Source organism: Oenanthe melanoleuca, unplaced genomic scaffold, assembly GCF_029582105.1.
Source record: "Oenanthe melanoleuca isolate GR-GAL-2019-014 unplaced genomic scaffold, OMel1.0 S335, whole genome shotgun sequence".
Taxonomy (NCBI): domain Eukaryota; kingdom Metazoa; phylum Chordata; class Aves; order Passeriformes; family Muscicapidae; genus Oenanthe; species Oenanthe melanoleuca.
Window position 1 is genome coordinate 1 of NW_026612984.1, and position 24,932 is coordinate 24,932.

Consider the following 24,932-nt stretch of genomic DNA (forward strand, 5'->3'; position numbering starts at 1 on the left):
GAAGGTGGCAGTGACCAATCCCGGGTGTTTGTCCCTCAGGGAAGGTGACACTGGAGCTGACCCACCCTGTTTGTCCCTCAGGGAAGGTGGCAGTGACCAATCCCAGGAGTTTGTCCCTCAGGGAAGGTGACAGGTATTTGTCCCTCAGGGAAGGTGACACTAGAGCTGACCCGCCCTGTTTGTCCCTCATGGACAGTGACAGTGACCAATCCCGGGTGTTTATCCCTCAGGGAAGGTGACACTGGAGCTGTCCCGCCCTGTTTGTCCCTCAGGGAAGGTGACACTGGAGCTGGCCCTCCATGTTTGTCCCTCAGGGAAGATGGCAGTGACCAATCCCAGGTTTTTGACCCTCAGGGAAGGTGGCACTGGAGCTGACCCGCCCTGTTTGTCCCTCAGGGAAGGTGGCAGTGACCAATCCCAGGTTTTTGACCCTCAGGGAAGGTGGCACTGGAGCTGTCCCGCCCTGTTTGTCCCTCAGAGAAGGTGGCAGTGACCAATCCCAGGAGTTTTTCCCTCAGGGAAGGTGGCACTGGAGCTGACCCGCCCTGTTTGTCCCTCAGGGAAGGTGGCGGTGGCCGTGTCCTGCCGCGAGCCCTACCTGTGCGCGCAGTGCCACACGGACTTCACGTGCCGCTGGCGGGAGGAGAAGAACGGCACCATCATGTGCGAGACCTGCATGGCCTCCAACCAGAAGAAGGCCCTGAAGGCCGAGCACACGAACCGGCTCAAGGCCGCCTTCGTCAAGGCCCTGCAGCAGGAGCAGGAGATCGAGCAGAGGATCCTGCAGCAAACGGCCCCTCCCGGGCAGCCCAAGGCCGAGCCCGTGGGGCAGCACCACGCGCTCAAGCAGGTGAGGGCCTGGCCTGGGTGTCCAGAAATGGGAAAAGTGCTTGGGGGTGTCCCAAAGGTTGAGTATGGGGTGTGGGGAGTTTGGTCCCACAGGTTGGGTTTAGGGTGGGGTGGGTTGTAGGTGTTCTGGCAGTTTGTGAAGATCAGTTAGTGCTAAAAATCAGTCAATACTAAAGGTCAGCCAGTGGCAAAAATCAGCCAATCTCAAAAACGAGCCAATGCCAAAAATCAGCCAGTGCTAAAAATCAGCCAATCCCAAAAATCAGCCAGTGCTAAAAATCAGCCAATCCCAAAAATCAGCCAGTGCTAAAAATCAGCCAATCCCAAAAATCAGCCAGTATCAAAAATCAGCTGATGCTAAAAATCAGCCAACCCCAAAAATCAGCCAGTGCCAAAAATCAGCCAGTCCTAAAGGTCAGCCAGTGCCAAAAATCAGCCAATCCCAAAAAATCAGCCAATCCTAAAGGTCAGCTAGTGGCAAAAATCAGCCAATCCCAAAAATCAGCCAATCCCAAAAATCAGCCAGTGCCAAAAATCAGCCAATGTCAAAAATCAGCTGATCCTAAAAATCAGCCAACCCCAAAAATCAGCCAGTGCCAAAAATCAGCCAGTCCTAAAGGTCAGCCACTGCCAAAAATCAGCCAGTGCTAAAAATCAGCCAGTGCCAAAAATCAGCCAGTGCCAAAGATCAGCCAATCCCAAAAGTCAACCAATCCTAAAGATCAGTCAGTGCCAAAAATCATCCAGTCCCAAAGATCATCCAGTTCAGCCCCTAAAAATCAACCAATCCCAAAACTCAGCCAGTCCTGAAGATCAGTCAGTGCCAAAAATCATCCAGTCCCAAAGATCATCCAGTTCAGCCCCTAAAAATCAACCAATCCCAAAACTCAGCCAGTCCTGAAGATCACCCAGTCCCAAAGATTATCCAGTCCAGCCCCCAAAAATCAACCAATCCCAAAAATCAGCCAGTCCTGAAGATTATCCAGTTCAGCCCCCAAAATCATCCATTCCCAAAGATCCTCCCAGATATTTTTTTTTTGTTTTTTCCTAGAGTTCCAGCCAGATGTCCCGAGGTGCTTCCCGAGGGGTCCTGCACTCCTACAGCTCCTCTCCCAAAATCCAGAGCTCCTCGGGCAGCGCCGCCCTCGGCAGCCGGCCCGGAAAACACGAGAGGTCAGGCAGCAAGGGCAGCTCAGGAGCCTGGAAGAAAAACCCCATCAGCACAGGTATGGCATCCCAAAAACCTGCTTTTCTTTGGGAAAAAAATTCCTGGATTTTTGGGTGTTAATTTGAGATTTTTTGGGCTGATTTATCGATTCGTATGTGATGAATTATTTATTGATTTCTTGCTGGGAAAGTCAACCTGGTGCAAATTTTAAAGGGTGGAAAGAAAATTTTAGTGGGAGTTTTCTGGATGGATTTCTTGGGATTATATTATATTCCAAATAACTTCATCCATCACTTCATAATTTCATTCCAGAGAGCTCAAATCCTGATTTTTGATCCAAAACCTTTACATTTTTTGGAATGAGTTTGGAACCTGAATGCTCCAGTTCCCACTGAGATAATCTCTGTTTAACTCCTGCTTTTCCATTTTTTTTTAAATCTTTCTCCTCATTCCAGAGGCATTCCATGATTCCAGACATCTCAAATCCTGATTTTTCATCCAAAACCTTTGTGTTATCAGGATGAGTTTGATGCCAGATCCCACCAGGATAATCCCTATTTAAATCCTGCTTTTCCATGCTTTTTTGTCTTTATTTCCACTCATTCCTGAGCTATTCCATGACTTCAGAATTCCAGAGAGCTCAAATTCTGATTTTTGATTTGAAACCAGGATGAGTTTGGAACCTGAATGCACCAGATCCCACTGGGATAATCCATGTTTAAATCCCACTTTTCCATTAAGATTTGGCATTTTTTAATTATTTCCCCTCATTCTCAAGACATTTCATAACTCCCTAATTCCAGAGAGCTCAAATCCTGATTTTTGATCCAAAACCAGGATGAGTTTGGCACCAGAATGCGCCAGATCCCGCTGGGACAATCCATGCTAAAATCCAACTTTTCCATTATTTTTTTCATTATTTCCCCTCATTCTCAAGCTATTCCACAACTCCCTAACTCCAGAATTCCCTTTTTCCCTGCAGGTGGGGCCCTGCCCTTCGTCAGCCCCGCTCTGGCCGTGCACAAATCAGCCTCAATAATCCATATTTAAATGCTGCTTTTCCATGTGAATTTGGCTTTTTTTCCCCTCATTCCAGAGCAATTCCAGAATTCCAGAGATCTCAAATCCTGATTTTCCATCCAAAACTTTTGTGTTATCGGGATGAGTTTGGCGCCAGAATGTGCCAGATCCCACTGGGATAATCCATCTTTAAATCCCACTTTTCCATTAAGATTTGGCTTTTTTGAATTATTTCCCCTCATTCCTGAGACATTTCATGACTCCATAATTCCAGAGATCTCAAATCCTGATTTTTTTATCCAAAACCTTTGCGTTATCAGGTTGAGTTTGGCGCCAGATCCCGCTGGGATAACCCATGCTAAAATCCAACTTTTCCATTACTTTTTTCATTATTTCCCCTCATTCTCAAGCTATTCCACAACTCCCTAACTCCAGAATTCCCTTTTTCCCTGCAGGTGGGGCCCTGCCCTTCGTCAGCCCCGCTCTGGCCGTGCACAAATCGGCCTCGGCCGTGGACCGGCAGCGCGAGTACCTGCTGGATATGATCCCGCCCCGCTCCATCCCACAGTCGGCCACGTGGAAATAATTCCCGAGGGACAACTTTGCCAGGCTCTGCCATCCTTTATTTTTTTTTTTTCTGTTGTTTTTCTACCACAATTCCGTGGAATCTGCTTTAAATCCCAGCTGGATAACGCCCCGAGGCTTTTCTAGGATGCAACAACACCACCACTCCTCATCCGTCCCTGCCGGGAGAAGTGACCGCGTCGGGGTGGCCGAATCCCGGCTCCCTTGGCTCCCAGATTTTTCATGGAAGCTGGCAGGGGAGAAAAAAAACAAAACAAAACAAAACAAAACAAAACAAACAAAAAAGGGGAAGAATTCCTTAAAAATTTTTTTTTTTTTTTTTTTTTTTTTGGTTGGCTTTTCTTTTTTCCGTATTTCGTTTTGAAATTTTTTTGGCACCAGCACCAAAAAAAAAAAAAAAAAAAAAAATTTAGAAAGGACTCAGCGATTCCTCCTCTCTCTCTCTCTGCCTTCGCCACCGACGCCGAACTTTTTGCCGGGAACGCTTCGGAGTTCCGGAATTTTGGGGCGTGGACAGAGGAATTCCAGCCCCATCCTGCATTTAGTGAGCCAAGTTCATGGCTGCTCCTTTTCCCTGCTCCTCTTCCAGCCGGGAAATCAGGCGGCACATCCCGATATTCCCAAAATTCCGACGATTCCGTGAAGAAGAAAGTGCAAAATTCCCGATTCCGGTTGAGTATGGATGGTTTGGTTGGTTTTTTTTTTTTTTTTTTCTCCCCCTTGGCTGGGAAGTGGGAATTGCTGCGGGAGAATTCCCACTTTTTTTTCTTGGATTCTGGTTGGAATAGACTTTGGAACCATTGGTAGTTCCTAAACCTTGAGAGACAAAAAAAAAAAAAAAAAAAAGAAAACACCTTTGGTTATTTCTCATCCCGTGAATTTTGGGCCTTCCCGACGTTTCCCAGAGACTCCAAAGTGAAACTTTTTGGGAATTTTCTTTTTTTCCTTTGGGAGGGTTGGTTAGGTTGGTTGGTTGTTTTTTTTTTTGTTTTGTTTTTCCTTTTCTGTTCTTGTTTTGAGGGATATTATTCCAAAAAATTTATAGGAATTCCAGCAGCTGATGCAGACAAGGAGGGTTGGGAGCAATTCCCAAAATTCCCACCGGGAATTCTGGCCATTCCCAATCCTTCCCTCTATGATTCGAGTTCTTCCAGGCATCCCAAGCATGCTCCTGTATCCATTTGGGATGGAGTTTTCCATCTTTTTTTTTTTTTTTTTTTTGGGAATTCCAGAGGTTCAACCCAAAATCCATCCAGGGCTAGTTTGGTTTCATTTTGCTTTCTCATAATTTTTTTTTTAACTTGGGCTTCTTCCCAAATTCCAGAAAATCCAAGGGGCAGAATTCCAGGCCTTAGAAGAATTCTTTGGGAAATTTTCTTGGGGAAATTATAAATATATATAATTTAGAGATCTATATATTGAAAAGAAAAAAAAAAAAAAAAAGAAAAAAAAAAGAGGAGGGGAAAAAATTCAGGAAAAGCCGAATTTATTTTCTTAGGAATTGCTGAAGCCAAGAATTCCTTTGGATCCCAGTGACAAAACCCCTCCCTTTTCCCACTTTTCCTGACATCTCAATATTTAGGAATTTAGCTTAGGAAAAGAAAAACCCACAAAACTCATTTTCCAAACTGGGATTTGTTGGATAAAAAGCCCCAGAATTCCCACTCGGATGTGGATTTTGGGGATGTTTTCCATAGGGATGTGAAGAGCTCAAATGTGGGAATTGGGTTGGAATTTTGGAATTTGGAGTTTTCTTTTCATTCCAAGCTTGGATCGGGAGATGCTGACAGAGGGATGACGTGGAATTCCATAAATTCCATCAGATTTTATGGAAAAGTTGCCGTTCCTTTCCCACGTGGAATTTTTTGGGGTTGATTCAGAGGGATTTTCCTCTCCTGGTTTTTTTTTTTTTTTTTTTTTTTTTTTTTTCCTCATGGATGCCAACATTTGGAAAAAGTTCATTTATTCCTCCCCCTCCCCGCCCAAAAAAAAAAAAATCCCAACAAAATTCCTCCAATTAAAATCCGAAATTTTATTTTAAGGGTTGGTTTATTCCTGGTGTTTGGATGATTCCTGAAAAAAAAAAAAACAAACAAAACAGGGAATGAAATGGGAGCAAAAGGATTCAATGGGATAAAAACATCAAAACTTTCTGGATTCCAGCAGAATTCCCATGGAAATTGGAATTTCAGCCAACTCTGGATCATTAAAATAATCGGGAATGTTGGAATTGAAGGATTTGGAATTAAAAATCCAAACAAGTCTCTGTGTCCACGCTTCCAAATGTTCCATCCTGATTTTTTTTTTTTTTTTTTTTGGATGGATAATTCAGGATAAATCCCCAAAAAAATGATTTGTGAGAGATTTGTTTGGAAGGGGAGAGAAAATCCAGCGTGGAATGAGGCTGGAAAAACCCAAAATATTTTATGGAATGAGGCTGAAACTCAGAATTCCCACCTGGAATGAGGCTGAAAATCCAAAATATTTATGGAATGGGGATGAAAATCCAAAAGATTTTATGGAATGGGGCTGAAATTCAGAATCCAGCCTGGAATGAGGCTGGAAAAATCCAAATTTCTGCCTGGAATGAGGCTGGAAAAATCCAAATTTCCACCTGGGATCCAGCCTGGTTCTGACGTGGTTTTTCCCATTTTTTCCTTGGAGTGTTGTCAGGAATTTGAAGGATTTGTTTTTATTCCATTTCTGCCAAATTTGGGATCGATCTGGGAAAAAATTCCATGTTGGAATGCCGGAATGGTTTTTCCTTCAGAAAATTCCATGTTCCCATGGGGGGGTTTTTTTGGGATTGGGATGGTTCAGGTTCAAAGTTGTTCCAACTCTTCAATACAAATATTCCGAACCTCTTCCTGGTCTCCTTTTTCCAGGAAAAAGAAAAAAAAAAAAAAAAACAAAACAACCACACAAAAAAATGGGGGAAACGGGGGAAAAAAATCTCAATAAAATGGAAAATTCCCATTTGGGAATTGTGGAATTCTGCCCTGGAAGGGAAATGTTTGGGAATGGTGGAGGAGGGGGGAATTTGGGAACAAATTTTGGGTTTATTCCTGCTGCTGGATCCCCTTTGGGATTTGGGATTCTCTGAGGTCTTTTGGATCCTCTTTGGGACTTTGGAATCCCTGAGATCTGTTGGATTCATTTTAGGATTCCCAAATTCCTGAGATCTTTGGGATTCCCAAATCCTTGAGGCTGCTGGATTCCCTTTGGGATTTCTGAATCCCAGAGATCTCTTGGATCCCCTTTTGGGATTCCCAAATCCTTCAGGCTTTTAGAATTCTGGAATCCCTGAGATCTCTTGGATCCCCTTTGGAATTCCCAAATCCTTCAGGCTTTTGGAATTCCTGAATCCCAGAGATCTCTTAGATCCCTTTTGGAATTCCCAAATCCCTGAGATCTCTTGGATCCCCTTTGGAATTCCCGAATCTTTTGGGCTTTTGGAATTCTCAAATCTCTGAGATTTCTGGGATCCCTTTTGGAATTCCCAAATCCCTGAGATCTCTTGGATCCCTTTTGGAGTTCCCAAATCCCAGAGATCTCTTGGATCCCTTTTGGAATTCCCAAATCCCTGAGATCTCTTGGATCCCTTTTGGAATTCTGGAATCCTTGAGATCTCTTAGATCCCTTTTGGAATTCCCAGAGATTTCTTGGATCCCTTTTGGAATTCCTGAATCCCAGAGATGTCTTGGATCCCTTTTGGAATTCCCAAATCCCTGAGATCTCTGGGATCTCTTTTGGGATTCCCAAATCCTTCAGGCTCTTGAAATTCCCAAATCCCTGAGATCTCTTGGATCCCCTTTTGGAATTCCCAAATCCCTGAGATCTCTGGGATCCCCTTTTGTAATTCTGGAATCCCTGAGATCTCTTAGATCCCTTTTGGGATTCCCAAATCCTTCAGGCTTTTGGAATTCCCAAATCCCTGAGATCTCTTGGATCCCCTTTTGTAATTCTGGAATCCCTGAGATCTCTTAGATCCCTTTTGGAATTCCCAAATCCCTGAGATCTCTGGGATCCATGGGAACACCACCCAACCCTTCGACCCCACAAATCCCTCGGGATCCTGGATCCCGTTTTCCTGCTCTTCCCGAGCTTTGCTGCATGAGCTGTCGGATCCAGGGGGTCCCTAAAGCCATAAAATTCCCGCTCGGAGCCGCCGGGATTTTGGGATTTTCTAGGACACCGCGGATAACGAGGAAGCACCGTTGTACTTTAGATTTTAGCAACTTGTGAAATAATAATAATAATAATAAAAAAATAAAAAAAAAAAAATCCCGGATTTTCATGGGAAAATTCCCGCGGTGGAATTCGGGAGCCGTGTGGTTTTTTCTTGGATTTTGGGATTTCGATTTCGCCAAAAAAAAAAAAAAGGGTTGGAATTTTTTTTGTCATCCAAGGATCTTCTTCCTCAGCATTTCCAGCTTGGATAAAAGGTAATTTCCCAATTTTTTTTATATTCCAGGGATTCCTGTGTCGCCTTTCCTGAGAAAAATGTAAGAAATCCAAAATTCCAGTGGATTTGGGATTGGGTTTTATTCCATGTCTGTTTTTATCCTCATTTCAGGAATTATTCCTTTACCCCTGAATTCTCCCAGCCAATTATCCGGGGTTTTTTTGGGAAGAATTGGAATTGAATTCCCAAAGTTCAATCCCAGATGGAAAACTGGGAATTCAGGCTGCAGGAGGGGGTGAAATGGGGAAATTTTGGGAGATTTAAGGGGGAAAAAAAATCCAGAATAAATCCCAAAATGTAATAATTCTCACTAATCCCGCCAGCAGAAGGATCTGGAATCGACAAACAGTAATTAATAATTAATTAATAATTAATTGGAGGTTGGAATTGGAATGACAATGAACAGAGAAATTCCTGGATCTGCCTCGAATTCCCAGGATTTTGGGGATCAGAATTCATCTCATGGATCACCCAGACAAAGCTGGATCTCCTCCCTCCTCTGCCAAGATGTATTCCCAAAAAAAAAATCTGGGATTTTTGTGAAATTTCAGAGGCACAAATCCATAAATCCAAACTGTTCTTCATTCCCACCTGGAATTCCTGCTCCAGCACCTTTGGATTTCACCTGAACATTCCAGAAAAACTCACAGAGCTGTTGGATCATTTCCCTCTGGAGGGAGAACAGGCCAAGGACATTCCCGGATTTATTTTCCCCTCAATTCTGGATAAAATCCGAGTTTTAAGAGCGTCTACAGCAACCATGTGGGAATTTCCATGGAATTGTCCCGAATTCCCATGGAGTTATCCCAAATTTCCATGGAATTATCCCGAATTCTCGGTCACCGGAGCCGCAGGATTGGGAAAAGAGGGAATCAGGGAATGGATCCTGCAGGTGAAGCCCAGCTTGGAGGGATGGGAAAATTTGGGATATTTGGGATTTTCCAGGCTGGTTTTCCATGGACAGCTCCTGTGGGATTGCTGAGGAATCTTGGGAATGGATCCTGATCTGGTGATCCCAAGGAATTAAAGGATTCTTTCTATTGGATGGGGAGATGATCCCAGAAAATGATGGATCCCATTGGGTGTGAAGATGATCCCAAGGAATTGATGGACCTCTTTTGATTGGAAGATGATCCCAAGAAACTGATTGATCTTATCTGAAGGGAAGATGATTCCAAGGAATTAAAGGATCCCTCTGGATTAGAGGATGATCCCAAAACAATTAATGGATCTCATTGGGTGTGAAGATGATTCCAAAGAATTATTTGATCTCATTGGATGGGAGGATGATCCCATGATCCCAAGGAATTGATGGATCTTATCCGAGGGGAAGATGATCCCAAATAATTAACAGATCCCAGTGGATGGGAGGATGGTCCCAAAAAATTATTTGATCTCATTAGGTGGGAGGATGATCCCAAGGAATTTATGGATCCCGGTGGGTTGGGAAGACAATCCCAAGGAAGAGGGGGATCCTGTTGGGTGGAAGATCCCAAGGAAGTGATGGATCTTTTTGGATGGGAGGATGATCCCAGAAAATGTTGGATCCTGTTGGGTTTGAAGATGATCCCAAGGAATTGTTGGATCCTGTTGGGTTTGAAGATGATCCCAAGGAATTGCTGGATCCTGTTGGGATTAAAGATGATCCCAGAAAATGTTGGATCTTGTTGGGTTTGAAGATGATCCCAAGGAATTGCTGGATCCTGTTGGGTGTGAAGATGATCCCAAGGAATTGCTGGATCCTGTTGGGTGTGAAGATGATCCCAAGGAATTGCTGGATCCTGTTGAGTTTGAAGATGATCCCAAGGAATTGCTGGATCCTGTTGGGTGTGAAGATGATCCCAAGGAATTGCTGGATCCCCCTGACTCCGAGCTGTTGATCCATTCCTCTGGGAATGCCCCAAATCCCTGAGGATTGGGAATAATTTGGGTTTGGCACTGGGAATCCCCCCACCCACCAAATCCCTAAATCCTGGCGGTGCCGATTAGGGACATGGCGACCTCAATCCAGAGCTGGAAAACATTCCCAGGGAAAGGGATGGGATGGAGTGTTGGGAATGTTCACCTGGAGGTGGCAAAAGCACCTGGGGGATCCTGGGAATCCTTTCGCTGCTCCTGGTGGGATCTTTGGGATTGAAGAGGGGTCAGGCACAGGTAAATACACCTGGAGCTGCTGGAATTCCTGGGAATTCTTGGGAATTCTGTGATTGGGAAGCAGCAAAGCCAAGGATTGGGCATCACATTGGGGCACCCACCCTTCAGTTCCCCAATATCCCGTCAGCCAGGGGGGCTCTGAGCCTTTGGGGGGCTGTTCCAGGGGGCTCTGAGCCCCTCAGGTGAGCTCAGGTGACCCCAGTGCCCCCCAAATCTCAGCCTCACCTGTGGCATTGCCCTTTTAAACGCGCGTTGCCCCTTTAAGCTCCGGCCCCACCTCTCACGTGACTGCACCACGTGAGTTTCCCGCGCGCGGGAACTGGGCGGGCTGGCGGCGCGGCGCGGTGACGTCATCGATCAGCGCCGCAATGGCGGCGCCCAAGGTGAAGCAGGACATGGCCCCGCCGGGCGGGTACGGCCCCATCGACTACAAGCGGCACCTCCCGCGCCGCGGCCTCTCAGGTGAGCGCGGAGGGGAACGAGCGGGGCCGAGCGGGGCCGAGCGGGGCCGAGCGGGGCCGAACGGGGCCGAACGGGGCCGAGCGGCCTCTGCGGGCCCCGCGCTGAGCGCCCCCCCCGCTGCCCTCACGCCTCAGGGTACAGCCTGTTCGCGCTCGGCATCGGGAGCCTCCTGCTCGGCTACTACACCCTGGTCAAGTGGAACCGCGAGCGCAGGTGACGCTCCGAGCCCCTGCTGGGTATCCCGATTATCCCCGTTATCGCGGGTATCCCGATTATCCCGATTATCTCCGTTATCCCGGTTATCCCGGGGCTCCCTGCGCTTATGGCTGCGGGCACCTCCCAGTGCCCCCCCGGGACCCCCCAGTGCTCCCAGTGCCCGCAGTCCCTCCCAGTGCCCCCAGCCCGTTCCCAGCCCATTCCCAGCCCGTTCCCAGTCCCTCCCAGTGCCCCCAGCCCGTTCCCAGTCCCTCCCAGTGCCCCCAGCACGTTCCCAGCCTGTTCCCAGTCCCTCCCAGTCCCTCCCAGTGCCCCCAGCCCATTCCCAGTCCCTCCCAGTGCCCCCAGCCCGTTCCCAGCCCATTCCCAGTCCCTCCCAGCCCGTTCCCAGTCCCAGCCCGTTCACAGTGCCCCAGCCCGTTCCCAGTCCCTCCCAGTCCCTCCCAGTGCCCCCAGCCCGTTCCCAGCCCATTCCCAGCCCGTTCCCAGTCTCTTCCAGTGCCCCCAGCCCGTTCCCAGCCCGCTCCCAGTCCCTCCCAGTGCCCCGAGCCCATTCCCAGTCCGTTCCCAGCCCATTCCCAGTCCCTCCCAGTGCCCCCAGCCCGTTCCCAGCCCGTTCCCAGTCCCTCCCAGTCCCTCCCAGTGCCCCCAGCCCGTTCCCAGTCTCTCCCAGTGCCCCCAGCCCATTCCCAGCCCACTCCCAGTCCCTCTCAGTGCCCCCAGCCCATTCCCAGTCCCTCCCAGTGCCCCCAGCCCGTTCCCAGCCCGTTCCCAGTCCCGTTCCCAGCCCATTCCCACGTGCCCCCAGCCCGTTCCCAGCCCGTTCCCAGTCCCTCCCAATGCCCCCAGCCCGTTCCCAGCCCGTTCCCAGCCCATTCCCAGTCCCCCCAGCCCGTTCCCAGCCCATTCCCAGTGCCCCCAGCCCGTTCCCAGTCCCTCCCAGTCCCTCCCAGTGCCCCCAGCCCGTTCCCAGCCCGTTCCCAGTCCCTCCCAGTTCCCCCAGCCCGTTCCCAGTCCCTCCCAGTCCCTCCCAGTGCCCCCAGCCCGTTCCCAGCCCATTCCCAGTGCCCCCAGCCCGTTCCCAGCCCATTCCCGTTCCCAGGTCCTCCCCATTCCCAGTCCCTATTCCCAGTCCCTCCCAGTGCCCCCAGCCCGTTCCCAGCCCATTCCCAGTCCCTCCCAGTCCCTCCCAGTGCCCCCAGCCCGTTCCCAGTCCCTCCCAGTGCCCCCAGCCCGTTCCCAGCCCGTTCCCAGTCCCTCCCAGTGCCCCCAGCCCGTTCCCAGCCCTCCCAGTCCCTCCCAGTGCCCCCAGCCCGTTCCCAGCCGCCCCCACTCCCGCTGCAGGCGGTTGCTGATCGAGGAGCTGGAGGCTCGGATCGCGCTGATGCCGCTGCTGCAGGCGGAGTCTGACCGCAGGTACGGGGCTGGAGCCGGGACTGGATCCACCTAAATGGGATCCCTGGGACTGGGATCCACCTTAATGGGACTGGGATCCCCTGGGACTGGGATCCACCTAAATGGGACTGGGATCCACCTAAATGGGACTGGGATCACACCAAATGGGACTGGGATCCACCTAAATGGGACTGGGATCCACCTAAATGGGACTGGATCCACCTAAATGGGATCCCTGGGACTGGATCCCTGGGACTGGGATCACCCCAAATGGGACTGGGGATCCCCTGGGACTGGGATCCCTGAGACTGGGATCCACCTAAATGGGACTGGGATCCCTGGGACTGGGATCCACCTAAATGGGACTGGAATCACCCCAAATGGGATCCCTGGGACTGGGATCCCTGGGACTGGGGGATCCTCTGGGACTGGGATCACCCCAAATGGGATCCCTGGGACTGGGGATCCCTGGGACTGGGGGATCCCTGGGACTGGGGGATCCCCTGGGATTGGGATCACCCCAAATGGGACTGGGGATCCCTGGGACTGGGATCACCCTAAATGGGACTGGGGATCCCTGGGACTGGGGATCCCTGGGACTGGGGGATCCCTGGGACTGGGGGATCCCCTGGGATTGGGATCACCCCAAATGGGACTGGGGATCCCTGGGACTGGGATCCTCTGGGACTAGGATCAACATAATGGGACTGTGATCCTCCCAAATGGGATGGGGATCCACCTAAATGGGACTGGGATCCCCTCTGGAATTGGGATCCCTGCTGGGATTGGGATCCCCTTTGGGATTGGATCCCTTTGGGGTTGGGATTCCCTTCGGGATTGGGATCCCCTCTGGATTTGGGATCCTTTTGTGATTGGGATCTCTCTGGGGTTGGAATCCCCCTGGGGTTGGGATCCCTCTGGAATTGGGATCTCTCTGGGGTTGGGATCTCTCTGGAATTGGGATCCCTCTGGAATTGGGATCCCCCTGGGGTTGGGATCCCTCTGGGGTTGGGATCTCTCTGGAATTGGGATCCCTCTGGAATTGGGATCCCTCTGGAACTGGGATCCCTCTGGAATTGGGATCTCTCTGGAACTGGGATCCCTCTGGGTTGGGATCTCTCTGGAATTGGGATCCCTCTGGGATTAGGATCCCCCCTGGGGTTGGGATCCCTCTCCCTGCCCTCTGTCCCCAGGACTCTGCGGATGCTGCGGCAGAACCTGGACGAGGAGGCCAAGATCATGCGGGACGTTCCCGGCTGGAAGGTTCGGGATTCCAGGGGGATTTTGGGATTTTGGGATTCCTGGGGGGAAAAGGGGGAAGGACAGCACAATTCCTGGTGATTCCCAGCACAATTCCTGGTAATTCCCAACAATTCCACACACAATTCCCAGCACAATTCCCAGTCATTTCCAACACAATTCCCAGTGATTCCCAGCACAATTCCCAGCACAGTTCCCAGCACAGTTCCCAGTGATTCCCAGTACAATTCCCAGTGATTCCCAGCACAATTCCCAGCACAATTCCCAGCACAATTCCCAGCACAGTTCCCAGCACAGTTCCCAGTGATTCCCAGTATGATTCCCAGTGATTCCCAGTACAATTCCCAGCACAATTCCCAACACAATTCCCAGTACAATTCCCAGCGATTCCCAACACAATTCCCAGCACAATTCCCAGTGATTCCCAGTACAATTCCCAGTGATTCCCAGTACAATTCCCAGCACAGTTCCCAGCACAATTCCCGGTGATTCCCAGTACAGTTCCCAGTGATTCCCAGTACAATTCCCAGTGATTCCCAGTACAATTCCCAGCACAGTTCCCAGCACAGTTCCCAGTGATTCCCAGTACAATTCCCAGCGATTCCCAGCACAATTCCCAGCGATTCCCAGCACAATTCCCAGTACGATTCCCAGTACAATTCCCAGCGATTCCCAACACAATTCCCAGCAAAATTTCCAGTACAATTCCCAGCACAATTCCTAGCACAATTCCCAGTGATCCCAGCGATTGCCAGCACAATTCTCAATGATTCCCAGCACAATTCCCACCACAATTCCCTGTGATTCCCACCCCAGTTCCCAACACAATTCCCAGCGATTCCCACCACAATTCCCGGTGATTCCCAGTACAATTCCCAGCGATTCCCAGCACAATTCCCAGCACAATTCCCGGTGATTCCCAGCGATTCCCAGCGATTCCCAGCACGGTTCCCTGCGGTTCCAGGTGGGCGAGTCCCGTTTCCACACGGACCGCTGGGTGCCGCCCTCCCCGGACGAGCTCTACTTCCTGCGGCCCCCGGCCGAGCTGGACCGCGAGAAGTTCGGGCTGCAGAACTACGTCTGACCCCCCAAAATCCCCCAAAATCCCCAAATCCTGCCTCTCCTGCCCCTTCCCAGCTTTTCCCCAATTTTCCTCCCTTTTCCTGGCGATTTCCAGGCTGTTCCTGCCCCCCCTCCCATCCCGAGCTTGTTGCAATTCCTGTTCTTTAATAGTTAATAAATAATTAATAAATTAAAGAAATGGTTAAATCTTTTTTGGGATTGGGGAGCATCCCTGGGAATTGGGGATTCTCCTTTGGGTTTGAGATCCCTCTTTGGAATTGGGATTCCGCTTTGGGAATTGGGGATTCCCCTTTGGATTTGAGATTCCTCTTTGGGATTGGGATTCCCATTTGGGAATTGAGGATCCCCCTTTGGGATTGGGGACCCCCTGGAAATTGGGATCCCCAAGGGGATTTGGATCCCCCTTTGGGATTGGGATTCCGCTTTGGGAATTGGGGATCCCCCTTTGGGTTTGAAATCCCTCTTTGGGATTGGAATCCCCTTTTGGGATTGGGAACCCCTGCTGGAAATTTGGATTCCCCTTGGGGATTGGGATCCCTCTTTGTGAATTGGGGATCCCCCTTAGGGAATTGGGGGACCCCCCCCGCCCCTGGAAATTTGGATCCATCTTTGGGATTGGGATTCCCCTTTGGGAACTGGGGATCCACCCTTTAGGATTGGGAACTGCCCCTGGAAATTGGGAACTCCTTTGGGAATTGGGGATCCCCCTTTGGATTTGAAATCCCTCTTTGGGACTGGGATTCCCCTTTGGGATTGGGATTCTGCTTTGGGAATTAGGGATCCCCTTTGGGGTTGGAAACTGCCCCTGGAAATTGGGAACTCCTTTGGGAATTGGGGATCCCCTTTGGATTTGAAATCCCTCTTTGGGGTTGGGAACCCCTGCTGGAAATTTGGATTCCCCTTGGGGATTGGGATCCCTCTTAGTGAATTGAGGATTCCCCTTAGGGAATTTGGAACCCCCTTTGGGGTTGGGAACTGCCCCTGGAAATTGGGAACTGCTTTGGGAATTGGGGATTCCCCTTTGGGAATTGGGGATTCCCCTTTGAGAACTGGGGATCCCCCTTTGGGATTTCTCTGGATTTTCCTGGGAATGCGAGCTGGGAATTCGGGATGGAGGGAGGGGCCGTGTCCTCGTCCCCCTCCCCGCGTGTCTCCCGGTCCCGGGGATGCGGATCCCGCAGGAAATTCCAGCACGGTTTGGAATTCCCGGGAGCGGGGCCGGACCGGGAGCGGGGCGGGGGCACCGGAGCCGCCTCCCCGCGGGCGGCACCGCCGAGCGCCGGCCCCGGTCCGGCCGGAGGGACCTCGGCATTCCCGGGGGATCGGGTTTGAGGGAGGATCCGCGGGGATTTCACCGGATCGGGTCCGGCCGGAGGCTCCGTGCGGCTCCCGCCGGGTCCGGTCCTGCCGAGGGTTCGGTTCCTCCGCCGCTCCCAGCTGATCCGATCCAACCGGAGACTCCGAACCGCCGCCGTTCCACCGGGTCCGGTCCTACCGGAGGTTCCGAGCCTCCCCCGCTCCCACCGGGTCCGGTCCCACCGGAGGTTCCGCCGCCGCTCCCGCCATGAGCTCCGCGTCCTGCCCCTCCCGGGAGCCGCCCCGGTACCTCAGGTGAGCCCGGGGGTCCCGAGGGCCCCCCCCCGGTAGAACCGGCCGTGGGCTCCGGGCGGTTCCGCTCAGCCGGAGCTGCTCCGGGACCGGCCCCGTTCCCCGGGAGCTGCCCCGGTTCGGTTCCAGCCCACCCGGGCCGGGTCCCGCTCCCCACCGGTGTCCCCCGGTCTCGGGGGGGGTTCGGTACCGACGGAGCCGCCGCCGTTACCGGAGCAACCGAATCGCGGGTCTGGATGGCTGCGGCGGGGACGGTCCGGGAGGGACAGAGGGACAGAGGGACAGAGGGACAGCGGGATGGGGAGAGAGGGACAAAGGGACAGAGGGACAAAGGGACAGCGGGGACAGAGGGACAGACGGACAGACGGACAAAGAGAGGGACAGAGGGACAGAGGGACAGAGGGACAGAGGGACAGAGGGATGGGCAGTGACGGGACACCGAGGACACGCGGAGGGGACGGGGGGGTCCCGCGGCCGGGAGCAGGGAATGGCACCGGGATGGGAAACTGGGGAAACTGGGATGCGGAACTGGGACGTGGAGCTCGGACGTGGATCGGGGATGCAGAGAGGGGACACGGAGCCGGGATAAAGCGTCGGGAAGAATGAGGAACTGGAATGTGGATCTGGGATGTGGGACTGGGAGGGAGAACTGGGAGGGAGAACTGAGATGAGGGGTCGGGATGAGAGACTGGGATGCAGAACTGGGAGGGAGAACTGGGATGAAGAACTGGGATGCGGGACTGGGATGAAGAACTGGGATGCAGAATTGGGATTAGGGACTGGGATGAGGTATTGGGATGCAGAACTGGGATGCAGAGCTGGGATGCAGAACTGGGATGCAGAGCTGGGATGCAGAACCGGGATGAGGGACTGGGATGAGGTATTGGGATGCAGAACTGGGATGCAGAGCCGGGATGCAGAACTGGGATGCAGAGCTGGGATGCAGAGCCGGGATGCAGAGCCGGGATGAGGTATTGGGATGCAGAACCGGGATGCAGAGCCGGGATGCAGAGCCGGGATGCAGAGCTGGGATCCGTTCCCGGGGAGCCCCGGCCGTGTCCCCGCCCGGGGCCGCTGCCAGCGCGGGGCCGGGGCCAGGAGTGTCCCTGCCAGCAGCGATTAGGGACAATCTGCTCCGGGAACGGACGTGCGGAACGGCGGCTTTTGTTGGGCGAGGGACAACACAGCTGGGCCCGGCCCCCCCCGAACACCCCCGAACACCCCCGAACATCCCCGAACACCCCCGGCCACCTCCGAACACCCCCGGCCACCTCCGAACACCTCCGAACACCCCCGAACACCCCCGGCCACCCCCGAACACCCCCGGCCACCTCCGAACACCCCCGAACACCCCCGAACACCCCCGGCCACCTCCGAACACCCCCGAACACCCCCGGCCACCTCCGAACACCCCCGAACACCCCCGAACACCCCCGGCCACCCCCGAACACCCCCGAACACCCCCGAACACCCCCGGCCACCCCCGAACACCCCCGAACACCCCCGGCCACCCCCGAACACCCTCGGCTATCCCCGGCCCCCTCGGGTCACCCCGGCCCCCTCCGGCCACCCCCGCTCGCCACGGGAGGGGCTCCGGGCCCCGCTCGGCCCCTTCCCCCGATTCTGTCCCGCGTGGGGCTGGGACAGGGCTGGGACTCACTAGAGGGCACCAAAGGATTGAGGGATGGGATGGATTGGGATCCATGGGATTTATCGGATTTGGATCGATGGGATTTATGGGATGGGATCGATGGGATTGGATGGGATCAATGGGATTGGGATGGGATTGGGATCCATGGGATTGGATGGGATCAATGGGATTGGGATGGGATGGGATTGAGGTTGGGGTTGGGATTGGATTGGGATCCATGGGATTGGTTTTGGAATTGGGATCCATGGGATTGGGATCCATGGGATCCATGGGGTCCATGGGACTGGATGGGATCAATGGGATTAGGAGTGGGATCCATGGGATTTATGGGATGGAATTGGAATGGGTTCAATGGCATTGGGATTAGAATTGGGATGGGATCCATGTGATGAGGATGGGATCCATGGGATTTATGGGATTTGGATTGGGATGGATCAATGAGATTGGGATGGGATGGGATGGGATGGGATGGGATGGGATGGGATGGGATGGGATGGGATGGGATGGGATGGGATGGGATGGGATGGGATGGGATGGGATGGGATGGGATGGGGGAATTGGGAGAACCAGGAACTTGCTGGGATGCTGCTGGAATGACCAAGGGAATTCTGGGCTCTGCCAGGATATGGCAGAGGGATGGGGACCGGAAACTGGGAAAGGGAACCAGGAACTGGAACTGGGAACTGGGAATCGCAAACTGGGAACTGGAAACAGGAAACTGGCAACAGGGAACTGGGAACTGGGAACTGGGAAAGGGAAACGGGGAGCTGGGAACTGGGAAAGGGAACCGGGAAAGGGAACTGGGAAATGGGAAACAGGAACTGGGAAATGGGAACTGGGAACTGGGAAAGGGAAATGAGAACTGGGAATAGGGAACTGGGAACTGGGAACTGGGAACTGGGAACCCGGGCCAGTTTGGCCGAGTGCCACTGCAGCCCCGGCCCGGGGCGTCATGGTGACACCGTGTGACATTTGTGTGACACCGTGTGACATTTGTGTGACACCGTGTGCCATCCGTGCCCGTCCCCACCCCGCGCCCCCGAGCTCTCTCCCGGTGTCCCCAAATCCCGTCCCTGGGATTGGAGTCCCGGGTGCTGTCCGGGGCTGGGGACAGCGGTGTCACCCCCAGTGTCACCGCGGTGTCCCCGCGCAGCCAGGCCGAGGCCGAGGCCATGCAGAAGGAGCTGCTCGAGGATTATCGCTTCGGGCGGCAGCAGCTGATCGAGATCTGGGGACACGCCTGCGCCGTGGCTGTCACCAAGGTGGGGCTGGGGACACCGCGGGGACAGCGCTGGGACACGGCTGGGGACATTTCACAGGGGCTGGGGACAGGGCTGGGGACATCTCACAGGGCTGGGGACACCGCGGGGGACTGGGGACATCTCAGCGGGACTGGGGACAGGGCTGGGGACATTTTACAGAGTTGGGGACACCGCGGGGACAGGGCTGGGACAGGGCTGGGGACATCCCACCGGGGTTGGGGACACCTCAGAAAGACTAGGGACAGGTCTGGGGACACATCTGGGGACATCCCCTCAGTGTTGGGGACACCACACCGGGGTTGGGGTCCCCATGGGGGGCAGGGGGGGATGCTCGGCCCTTCTGGGGGTTCGGGGAGGGGAGGGGGCCATGGGGGGTCCCCAGATGTGCCCAGGTGTCCCCGTTCCTGGCGATGTCGCTGCTGCTGGGATGGCGCGGCGCTCGTGGGGGGTGTGAGGAGGAGGAGGAGGAGGAGGCGGAGGAAGCATCAAGGGCCGCTTTGTGCCTCACCCCGAGCGCTCCTCGCCCGCCTCAGCTTTTCCATCCGCCCTTCCCCGCTCCCGGCGCTGCAGGAATATTTTGGTGCTGGAGCTGTCACAGCATCCCCGACCCCACCTGGGGCTCAGCATCCTCCTCTTCCTCGGGGACACCCCAGCTCCGGCTGCGGTGTCCCCGCGGTGTCCCCGCGGTGTCCCCGCGGTGTCCCCGTGGTGTCCCCGCGGTGTCCCCGCTGCCAGGAGGTTCTGGCGCCGTGGCCAGCGCTGGCCCAGGGCCACCAGGGCCGTGTCCTGTCCGGGTCCCGGAGCCAGGATCCGTGAGCAGGAAAAAATCCGTCAGTGGATAAACAGAACTTCCCTCCTCCCTCCCCGAGCCCGGGCCGGGAGCGGGCGGGACGGGGGGGCCACGGGCACGGCCTGGCCCGGGCGGAGCCCCGATCCCACCCGGGACATCCCAGCGTGGGCAGGGACCCGATCCCACCCGGGACATTATCCCGATCCCACCCGGGACATCCCAGCGTGGGCAGGGACCCGATCCCACCCGGGACACTATCCTGGCCCCAGAGTGGGTGTTATATCCGGTCCCACCCGAGACATTATCCGGGTCCCAGTGCTGGTGTTATCCCGGTCCCACCCGGGACATCGCTCTGATCCTGGCTTGGGCATTTCCCTGACTGTACCACGGCCATTATCCCGTGGATATCTTCCTGATCCCGCCCAGGGCATCATCCCGGTCCCACCGTGTATTTCCTCCACAGGCACCATCCTCATCCTCCCGCTGGCATCGTCTTCATCCCATCCCTGGATCCATCCTCATCCTCATCCCAGTCCGGCTCCTGTTCCAGCCCACTCCGAGTCCTAATCCTGCTGGGATGGCAGCGCGTCCCAATCACACCCCGTAAATCCCATCCCTGTATCCCATCCCATAAATCCCATAAATCCCATAAATCCCATAAATCCCATCCCATCCCGCTCCATGTGCCACCTCCACCCCACCCTGGGCACCGTGTGGCAGTGCCACCCCATGTGACAGTGCCACCCACGTGTGACAGTGTCACCCAGTGTCCCCACAGTGTGACAGTGCCATCCCATGTCCCTGCAGTGTCCCAGTGTCCCCTCGTGTCCCCTCTGTGTCCCAATATCCCCGTGTCCCCTGTGTGTGACACTGTCCCGTGTCCCCACAGTGTCCCCCCGTGTCCCCTGAGTGTCCCACTGTCCCGTGTCCCCTGTGTGTGACAGTGTCCCTTGTCCCCACACTGTGACAGTGTCCCCCCGTGTCCCCTGAGTGTCCCACTGTCCCGTGTCCCCTGTGTGTGACAGTGTCCCTTGTCCCCACACTGTGACAGTGTCCCCTCGTGTCCCCTGAGTGTCCCACTGTCCCCCCGTGTCCCCGCAGTGTCCCGTGTCCCCTGTGTGTGACACTGTCCCCTCCGTGTCCCCGCACTGTCCCACTGTCCCGTGTCCCCTCTGTGTGACACTGTCCCGTGTCCCCGCAGTGTCCCTTGTCCCCTCTGTGTGACACTGTCCCGTGTCCCCCCGTGTCCCCTGTGTGTGACACTGTCCCCCGTGTCCCCCCGTGTCCCCCCGTGTCCCCTGTGTGTGACACTGTCCCGTGTCCCCGCAGTGTCCCACTGTCCCCGCAGTGTCCCCTGTGTGTGACACTGTCCCGTGTCCCCGCAGTGTCCCGTGTCCCCTCTGTGTGACACTGTCCCGTGTCCCTGTGTGTGACACTGTCCCGTGTCCCCGCAGTGTCCCGTGTCCCCTCTGTGTCCCACTGTCCCCCGTGTCCTTGTGTGTGACACTGTGCCGTGTCCCCGCAGTGTCCCACTGTCCCCGCAGTGTCCCCTGTGTGTGACACTGTCCCGTGTCCCCTGTGTGTGACACTGTCCCGTGTCCCCCAGTGTCCCCTGTGTGTGACACTGTCCCCCCGTGTCCCCGCAGTGTCCCACTGTCCCCGCAGTGTCCCCTGTGTGTGACACTGTCCCCCGTGTCCCCCGTGTCCCCTGTGTGTGACACTGTCCCGTGTCCCCGCAGGCGTTCCCGCTGCCGTCCCTGCCGCGCCGCCAGCGCTCGCTGCTGGTTCTGTGCGGCCCGGCCCAGACCGGCGCCATCGGGCTCGTGTGCGCGCGTCACCTGCGCACCTTCGTGGGTACCTCCCCTCCCTCTCCTCTCCCCTCGGCTCCATTTTATTCTATTTCCATTTTTATTTCCATTTTTATTTTTATTTTCATTCCCCCAGGATTACGAGCCCACCATCTTCTACCCACAGCGCTCCCCGGACCCGCTGTTCCGCGACTTCACCACGCAGTGCGAGAAGATGGACATCCCCTTCCTGTCCTACCTGCCCGCCGAGGTGACCCCCAAACCCCGGGGCACCCCCATTTCCTTCCCTTTTCCCCTCTCTGAACCCCCAAAATCCCCCCGGTTTTCCCTCTTTCCCTTCCTTTTTTTTGCTCCCTCCAAATTCCCATTTATCCCTCTTTTCCTTCCCTTTTTTTCCCCTCCCCGAACCCCCCAAATCCCCTTTTTTCCCTTCTCTTTTTTCTTCCCTGAACCCCCAAATCCCCCCGGTTATCCCTCTTTTCCTTCCCTTTTCCCACCTCCCGAACCCCAAAATTCCCAAAGCCCCCTGGCACCCCCCTTTCCTTCGCTTTTCCCCTCTCTGAACCCCCAAAATCCGCCCGGTTTTTCCTCTTTCCCTTCCTTTTTTTCACTCCCTCAAAACCCTCATTTATCCCATTTTTTCCTTCTATTTTTTCTTCCCTGAATCCCCCAAAATCCGCCCGGTTTTCCCTCTTTCCCTTCCTTTTTTTCACTCCCTCAAAATCCCCATTTATCCCATTTTTTTCCTTCCCTTTTTCCCTCCCTGAACCCCAAAATCCGCCCGGTTATCCCTCTTTTCCTTCCCTTTTTTTTCCTCCCTCAAAATTCCCATTTATCCCATTTTTTCCTTCTATTTTTTCTTCCCTGAACCCCAAAATCCCCCCGGTTTTCCCTATTTTTCCTTTTTTTTTCCGCTCCCTCAGCATTCCCATTTATCCCTCTTTTCCTTCTATTTTTTTCCCTCCCTGAACCCCAAAATCCCCCCGGTTTTCCCTCTTTCCCTTCCTTTTTTTCCACTCCCTCAAAATCCCCGTTTATCCCTTTTTTCCTTCTATTTTTCCCTCCCCGAACCCCAAAATCCCCCAGATCAGACTTTATCCCTCTCTCCCTCCTTCCCTTTTTTTTGCCTCCCCCTTTCCCCCTTCCCGAGCCCCAAAAATCCCCCAAAATCCCCAAAAATCCCCCAAATCAGATTTTATCCCTCCTTCCCTCCCTTTTTCCCCCCCTCCCGAACTCCAAAATCCCCAAAATCAGGTTTTATCCCACTCCCCCTCCCATTTTTCCCTCTCCCAAACCCCAAAATCCCCAAAATCCCCCAAAATCAGATTTTATCCCTCCTTCCCTCCCTTTTTCCCCCCCTCCCGAACCCCAAAATCCCCCAAAATCAGGTTTTATCCCCCTCCCATTTTTCCCTCTCCCGAACCCCAAAATCCCCCAAAATATCCCCAAAATCAGATTTTATCCCTCATTCCCTCCCTTTTCCCCCCCCTCCCGAACCCCAAAATCCCCCCAAAATCAGGTTTTATCCCCCTCCCCCTCCCATTTTTCCCTCTCCCAAACCCCAAAATCCCCAAAATCAGATTTTATCCACCTCTCCCTCCCCTTTTTCCCTCCCCCGAACCCCAAAATTCCCCCAAAATCCCCAAAATCAGATTTTATCCCTCCTCCCCTCCCATTTTCCCTTCCCCGAACCCCAAAATCCCCCAAAATCCACCCAAAATGAGATTTTATCCCTCCTTCCCTCCCATTTTCCCTCCCCGAACCCCAAAATCAGGTTTTATCCCCCTCCCCCTCCCATTTTTCCCTCTCCCGAACCCCAAAATCCCCCAAAATCAGATTTTATCCCCCTCCCATTTTCCCTCTCCCGAACCCCGAAATCCCCCGAAATCCCCCAAAATCCGGTTTTATCCCGCTCCCCGCCCATCCCGCCGCTCCTGGGATCCCGGGGATTCCATGGAATCCAGCGCTGCCGCCCGCAGCCACCGGCTCTGTTATTTTTGGAATCTCCCAGCGCTGGGAACGGAGGAATTTGACCCAAAATTCGCAGTCCTGGCCCGGGCTGAGCGTCTCGGCGTGCGCGGCCCCTCCCCCGCTGCCGCTCCGCTCGGGGGGGCGGGGTTTACTTTTATTTTTATTTTTTTATTTTATTTTATTTTATTTTATTTTATTTTATTTTATTTTATTTTATTTTATTTTATTTTATTTTATTTTATTTTATTTTAATAATTTCATTTAATTTCCTTTCATTCTATTCTATTCTATTCTATTCTATTCTATTCTATTCTATTCTATTCTATTCTATTCTATTCTATTCTATTCCATATTTAATTTAATTTAATTTAATTTAATTTAATTTTATTTTATTTTATTTTATTTTATTTTATTTTATTTTATTTTATTTTATTTTATTTTATTTTATTTTATTTTATTTTTTCCATTCCATTCCATTCCGTTCCATCTTATTTTATTTTATTTTATTATTCTATTCTATTCTATTCTATTCTATTCTATTCTATTCTATTCTATTCTATTCTTTCTTTCTTTCTTTCTTTCTTTCTTTCATTTCATTTCATTATTTCATTTTTCATTATTTCATCTCATTCTATTCTATTTTATTCTATTTTATCCTATTTTATTCTATTTTATTCTATTTTATTCTATTTTATTTTAATTTTTTGGGACGGAAAACGTGTTTGCGGCCTCGGGGGTGACAGGGGGACACTCCCATGATGTCGCTGTCGCTGTCGCTGTCGCTGTCACTGTCGCTGTCGCTGTCACTGTCGCTGTCGCTGTCGCTGTCGGTGTCATTGTCACTGTCGCTGTCGCTGTCGCTGTCGCTGTTGGTGTCGCTGTCACTGTCGCTGTCGCTGTCGCTGTCGGTGTCACTGTCGCTGTCGCTCTCGCTGTTGGTGTCGCTGTCGCTGTCGCTGTCACTCTCGCTGTCGCTGTCACTCTCGCTGTCACTCTCGCTGTCGCTGTCGCTGTCGCTGTCACTCTCGCTGTCGCTGTCACTGTCACTGTCGCTGCCGCTGTCGCTGTCGCTGTCGCTGTCACTCTCGCTGTCGCTGTCGCTGTCACTGTCGCTGTCGCTGTCGCTGTCGCTGTCACTGTCACTGTCGCTGTTGGTGTCGCTGTCGCTGTCACTCTCGCTGTCGC

At 53.2% G+C, this 24,932-nt stretch overlaps 3 protein-coding genes across 3 annotated transcripts; all 3 read left to right on the forward strand.

The window, feature by feature from the left end:
- Positions 1-560: 560 nt before the first annotated feature.
- Positions 561-5,720, forward strand: LOC130266913 (transcriptional repressor p66-alpha-like; the record flags this gene model as incomplete). The annotated part of the gene is made up of 3 exons (XM_056516179.1): positions 561-850; positions 1,901-2,075; positions 3,493-5,720. Coding segments are annotated over 3 exons (596 nt in total), but the record flags the coding sequence as incomplete, so codon positions are not given.
- Positions 5,721-10,534: 4,814 nt separating this feature from the next.
- Positions 10,535-14,835, forward strand: NDUFA13 (NADH:ubiquinone oxidoreductase subunit A13). The gene is made up of 5 exons (XM_056516180.1): positions 10,535-10,703; positions 10,838-10,916; positions 12,264-12,335; positions 13,508-13,577; positions 14,539-14,835. Exons 1-5 carry the CDS (start codon positions 10,610-10,612, stop codon positions 14,656-14,658), a joined length of 435 nt encoding a protein of 144 aa, XP_056372155.1. The 5' UTR covers positions 10,535-10,609; the 3' UTR covers positions 14,659-14,835.
- A 1,118-nt stretch (positions 14,836-15,953) lies between these two features.
- LOC130266915 (yjeF N-terminal domain-containing 3-like) lies at positions 15,954-23,809 on the forward strand. The gene is made up of 5 exons (XM_056516182.1): positions 15,954-16,268; positions 19,070-19,178; positions 21,708-21,818; positions 21,913-22,026; positions 23,756-23,809. The coding sequence occupies exons 1-5, from the start codon at positions 16,222-16,224 to the stop codon at positions 23,807-23,809; spliced, it is 435 nt and encodes a 144-aa protein (XP_056372157.1). The 5' UTR covers positions 15,954-16,221.
- The last annotated feature ends 1,123 nt before the right edge of the window (positions 23,810-24,932 follow it).